Source organism: Chiloscyllium punctatum, chromosome 2, assembly GCF_047496795.1.
Source record: "Chiloscyllium punctatum isolate Juve2018m chromosome 2, sChiPun1.3, whole genome shotgun sequence".
NCBI lineage: Eukaryota > Metazoa > Chordata > Chondrichthyes > Orectolobiformes > Hemiscylliidae > Chiloscyllium > Chiloscyllium punctatum.
In genome coordinates this window covers 17,790,588-17,796,587 of record NC_092740.1, presented here as the reverse complement: position 1 = coordinate 17,796,587, position 6,000 = coordinate 17,790,588, and the positions used below count along the sequence as shown (strand labels likewise).

At 44.5% G+C, this 6,000-nt stretch overlaps 1 protein-coding gene across 7 annotated transcripts in view; it reads right to left on the bottom strand.

The window, feature by feature from the left end:
• Positions 1-1,229: 1,229 nt before the first annotated feature.
• The window catches only part of palld (palladin, cytoskeletal associated protein), a 453,391-nt gene continuing 448,620 nt past the window's right edge, over positions 1,230-6,000 (bottom strand). For all 7 annotated transcript variants that reach the window (XM_072594395.1, XM_072594413.1, XM_072594404.1 and 4 more), the window contains 2 exons: positions 4,011-4,144; positions 1,230-1,937 (listed from right to left, as the gene is read on the bottom strand). In XM_072594395.1, coding sequence (XP_072450496.1) covers positions 1,765-1,937; positions 4,011-4,144 — 307 coding nt within the window. In that variant the 3' untranslated portion in view covers positions 1,230-1,764. The remainder of the gene's footprint in view (positions 1,938-4,010; positions 4,145-6,000) is intronic.

The following is a 6,000-nucleotide window of genomic DNA, read 5'->3' as shown; positions in this document are numbered from 1 at the left end:
CTCATACCATCCAGCTGCCAAATTGGAAAAGGCAATTAAAAGGCACTAACAACAGCCCGTCGCCCACCAAAATCAACTGCTACATTCAGCCTGAAGTTTGCTTCCTCAGTAAAACAACCAAACCACACCAAGGAGCTCTGTAGGCGACAAAATTCCCAAAGTCCTCCTGGGATTTAAGTTTTTAAAAAATGGTGTTTAAGGAGAGACACACAGCAGTTGAAGTCAAACTAGTTATGGAGGAGAATGACAGCAATGAGAGAACTGACCCTACCTCCAGTTCCCACCTATCAGTGATGGTTTCTGCTTGGCTTCTTCAACTGGAAGGCCAGGCCTGCACTGGGTCATGAGTGGGACTCAAAGGTCAAACAGCCTTTGTTCCATTTGCCTGTGTTTGGCCCATTTCCCTCTAAACCTTTCCTAACCATGTACCCACCTTTTAAATGTTGTAACTGTACCAGTCTCTACCTCTTTCCCTTGCCAGCTCATTCCACACACACACACCATCCTCTGCATACACATCAATCTGCTGCGAGGAAAGGCCGTGGGTTGAGGGAGAGTCTCATCCTGAGTCAGAGCGTTGGCCAAGGCCTGGTGAACAAAGAGTTAGCAGTGCTGCCACATCAGCTGCCTCAGAGGAAGGGTTCAGAGCTCATACCCTCACTCACACAGAGCCACCCCAATACCTCAATGGGACATGACTCAATACTACGAGAACTGTTACCAGCTCTTCCAGAGACAAACACTACAACCGTTCTGCTATAGTATGGTTCACCTCAAATATTGCTCGGCCTCTGTAGGCTGGTAAACATCATACTTGGCTCAAATCTAATCAGTAAAGTACTACACTGGTGGCCAACTGGGTTAACATTTCTGCTTTCAAAGAGCCTTGTCAAAACTGTCACTGCGATCTGTGACTTCAGCAGCTCGAATTAAGAGAAGATGAGAAGGAGACAGCGAGGACTTGAGTGAGGTTGGTGGAGCCACACACCATAGTCTGCCAAAGGCCGCACTAACAGCCTCAATGCGTCTTTCACCATATGTGTTGACAGGACAGCCCCCCCCTGTGTCTTGAGAGACAGTTTGATGTCAATCAGGACTCCCAGAAAGCAATGCAGCCTTCAGAGGCACACATGACCACATATCTTGTCCCTTACTGCAACCCATTTCCAAAGAAAAAAAAACCCAACACTGTTCCCCACCCTCCCCCCTGCCCCAAATCCCCTCCTCCCCCTTCCCACAGAACATTATCACAAACAGAATACATCATGCTCAAGTCTGAAGGCAACCTGAATCATACAGTTTTAGTTCAGGCACTTAGGTGATGCTGATTTTCCAGAATATATATTCTTTAACAATGTGTGTATAATGGTTTATAATAAATGGTAGCCATTGTGTAGCAGAATACCTACTTTATAATCCGGCCATGCATTGTGGCACATGGATATCAGAATATGTGCATGTGTCAAATCCAATTCTATCCAATGCTCGCTTGACTACCAATGCCTTCTCCCTGTTTGCAGTTCAAAATCTCTTCACCTTATCTCATGCTTAAGGTTCTTGTATTGTTGCACATTAAAAAAAAGTATGTGTATATATATATATATATATATATTATATATATATGTTTGGATAAGCTTTCAGTGTGTATGGACTTGGTGGCCTGATGGTCTGGATGTACTTGCTTCTGACGTGAGGCAGTTTTCTCCCCCATCTGCCTGAAACCCTGAAACCTCCGCATTGCTCTCTCTCCCACCGAGGGTTTAGCTACAGGTCATCGCTCTCCACCAGGTCAGACTGGGGGCCAAGATGGATGGGGTTCGCCTCAGGCAGGAATGCCGACTTGATGTCGAGTCCTTGGTCGGTAAGTGCAGCGTAGCGACTGGCGGAAGGCCGCACCTTCTTTGGTTTGGAGCTGGGGGTTTGGTGCCACTGAGGGGCTGCAGGTTAGAAAACAGGAAAAGAAGGACATCAGAAAATATCCAAAAAAGAAATGTCTCCCCGCCTTCTGCAGAGCTCTCTGGGACTCCCCCAGAGGTCATGAGAGGAGCTCTATAAATGCAAAACTTTGCTTTGCACAAGTTGCTGTATTTCTAGAGGCTGCTCTCTCATTATAGAGTCCTCTATTGGCACAGCATCTGTACCTGCACTGGGAGTGTCTCTCTGCATTGCAAACCAGCCAACCAATCAACAGAGCTACCTGGTCCGAAAGCATGAGCAGACTGTCCATATTGTAGAAGAGTGAGTTCACATGGGATAATATTTAACCTTTGATCTTTCATTGGACACGAATTACCTGAGAAGTCCATGAGGTATTTCAGAGTCAACTGCGTTGCTGTGGCTCTGCAGTCACAGGAAAGCCAGGCCAGGTCAGATTAGATTCCCCTACAGTGTGGAAACAGGCCCTTCGGCCCAACATGTCCACACTGACCCTCCGAAGACTAACCCACCCAGACCCATCTCCCTCTGACTAATGCACCTACCACTATGGGCAGTTTAGCACGGCCAATTCACCTGACCGGCACATCTTTGGACTGTGGGAGGAAACCAACACAGACACAGGGAGAACATGCAAACTCCACACAGACTAAGGTTGGAATTGAACCTGGGACCCTGGTGCTGTGAGGCTGCAGTGCTAACCACTGAGCCACCGTGCTACCCACAAGGGCAGCAGATTTCCTTCCTGGTGAACTAGATGGGTATTTTTAAACAACAATTGAAGATAGTTTTATGGTCACTATTTAGCTTTCAATGCTTGATTATTTAACTGACCTTAAATCCCAGCAGCTGCTGTGGTGGTGCTGTTGGGATCTGAGGTCATGTCCTCAGGACGTTAGCCCAGGGGGGTTGCTGGGTATCTAGCTCTGGAACATTACCTCTACATCAACACCAGCCTTCCCCCCAAATTGCAATGCATTATTAAGCTGAGAGGAAACTTTGTGCTTTTGACAAAGGCTTGACAGTTATTTCTGGACCACTGCAATCAAGACATTGCATCCATAACTGTCACCACACATCAAACAGATTTAACATCTGTAAGGCACGTTTGGACATTGGGATAGATGCTAAGCAACAGAACAATCTGCCAGTGTCGTTGCTCTCGTGTTAAACTCACTTCTAGGCTTCCAATCAGGTCTCTCTAGTAATCATCTTTCTACACCTTTGTGTAGTGCTTTGAGACAGCCTGAGGATTTAACAGGTGCTATACAAATCCAGAAGCTCATGCATTCAGAATGTGGAGCACAAAATCAATGTCATTGCTCCAAAGCAGTACAGATGCTGTGCTGCAGTATTGGAGGTGCAGTCTTTCAAATGAGTCTTTCAAATTGGCTCGGTCTCTCCTAAAAATGCAAGCTCCTTTTTTCTTGTTTTCTCCTCCTCAAATGAGTGGAAAGAATATGCTTTCAGGGGGCATATGATGATGTAGCAGTAATAACTGTGGGCTGATAATTGTACAGTCAAGAAGAGTGTGGTGCTGGAAAAGCGCAGCAAGTCAGGCAGCATTGAGGAGCAGGAAAATTGACGTTTCAAATCTTTGATTCTCCTGCCCCTTCAAATGCTGCCTGACCTGCTGTGCTTTTCCAGCATCAGACTCTTGACTCTAATCTCCAGCATTTGCAGTCCTCACTTTTGCCTGGTAATTGTACAGACCCAGGCTAAAACCCATGGGTTCAAACTCCAAGATGGCAACTGGTTAGAGTTAAACTCTGTTGCTAATTGGGAACTGTAACATTAGCTTCAGTCATGGTGATGAGGAAGCTGCCATCAGTGGTTGTTAAATATTTGTTTCACTAATCCCTTCAAGGAAGGAAATCTGCTGTCCTGATCTGACCTTCCAGTGACACTGTGATATGCTTAAATCTTCATTACCCTCTGATGTATCTGATCAAACCCCTCAGGTGAAAGGCAATCCGAGATGAGCAGCAAATGCTGACCCTTCCAGTGATGCCCGTATCCCATAAAGGACTGAGGGAGAAAGTGAATGAGCGTTCAACAGGAAGAGTTTGACTCACAGTAAATATCCAGCTTGGCTGTACAGGATATTATTCCGGCTTCGTTTTTAGCTGATACAGTGTACCATGCAGCATCCTCCTTCGTGGTTGGTTGAATGAGCAGGCAGATGTAACCTTTGTTATCATGGTGCATGCTGAGAAATTAAAGGCAGATTCAGGTCACTCAGCCACAATGGAACTTCAGCGAGGAATCACTCAACTTTACATCAAACTGAAAGCACAGAAGCAGCCCATTTGGACAACTTGGCAATGCCTGCGGGCAGGTTTCCAATCATTAAGGTGCATGGGGGTAATCCAGGCAGGTGGTGTTTAGGATTATCAGATCAGTCATGATCTCATTGAAAGTGAAGTGGACTTGATGGGCTGAATGGCCTATTGATGATCTTAAGACCTGTTATTATGCACCTATAAAGCTTCCAATTGCCCTTCTTCAGCTGGCACTAACAGCATTTTCTTCCAACGTGACATTTTATAAATTCCTACTTTGGAAATAAAACTAGTCTGGCTCCAGATTGGGATACAGACAGACTTTAACTTCACATCTTTAATGTATTGTCTGAGCTGAGATGTTACCCTTTTTTATATATTGATAAAACCTTCTCAGGGCTGTGACTTGACAGAAATTCTGGAATTTACACACTGATCAATCAAAACCCACATTTCCGTTCTAAATGATTAAAGACTCAACAGCCATCAAGATTTCTTTTGCCCGAAACGTCGATTTCCCTGCTCCTCGGATGCTGCCTGGCCTGCTGTGCTTTTCCAGCACCACTCTAATCTAGCCATCAAGATTTGTCTAATACATCGCATCAGTTGTATGACACTTTGATCTTTTACTTATAAATTCTTTGTCCTATGTATCTGCTGTACTGGCAACCTGATGAAGGGGCAGCACTCCGAAAACTTGTGATTTTAAATAAACCTGTTGGACTACAACCTGGTGTCATGTGACTTCTGACTTTGTCCACCCCAGTCCCACATGGACACCTCCACATCACAATCTTATTTTTGCCATTTACAGTGCCTCTATCTCCACTTTTTAACACTGAGAACAGAAATTTGGCTCATGATTAGAAGGTTAATAAGGACATGAGAGCTCTTAATTGTTGTCAAAATTCTAATTCAGTGGAGAATGCAGGTTTCAGTCCAATGGGGTAACACGATCAAACTTATAAATCCCTAGAAGAGACCAACAAATCTTAATGTCACACTGACGAAGTGATACACTGTCTGAAGGTGCCATTTTTCAGATCAGACACTAAACTGAAGCTCCATCTGCCACACACTGTTCTCTGGTGGATGGATTCATCACTACTTAACACGAGGAGATGCAGATTCACCACAAAGCATCTCGAGTCTTTGAACTGTCATCTCTGGAAGGATAAAAAAAGCACATTGATCCATCACCTGGAAAATAAATTACCTCCTGCGGATTATAAGTTGATTATAGGGTCAGCATTGAGGGAGTGAATAATAAATAAGTAGAATATTTGTGTTTATTGCAAATGGCGTGGAAGGTAACAGTGCTGTAGCTTTACAGGGAATTTCAAGCCTGTTCTGCTAATTCAACATGATCTTGGCTGATCATCCAATTTCCATTTTCTCCCCACACCCATTGACCCCTTTAGTTCTGTATCTAATTCCTTCTTGAAAATATTCAATGTTTTGGCCTCAACTACTTTCCATGGCAGAGAATTCCACCGACTCCCCACTCTCTGGGTGAAGACATTTCACCTTATCTCAGTCCTCAGTGTACTACCCTGTATTCTTTGACAAGCATTTGGACATACATGGAATAGTGTAGGTTAGATGGGCTTCAGATTGGTATGACAGGTCGGTGCAACATTGAGGGCCGAAGGTACTGCGATGTAATGTTCTATGTTCTATGACTGTGACCCCTGGTTCTTGACTCCCCACTCATTGGTAACATCCTTCTTGTCTAGTCCTGTTAGAATGTTATAGTTTACAATTCTTATTGAAGGAAATAAGC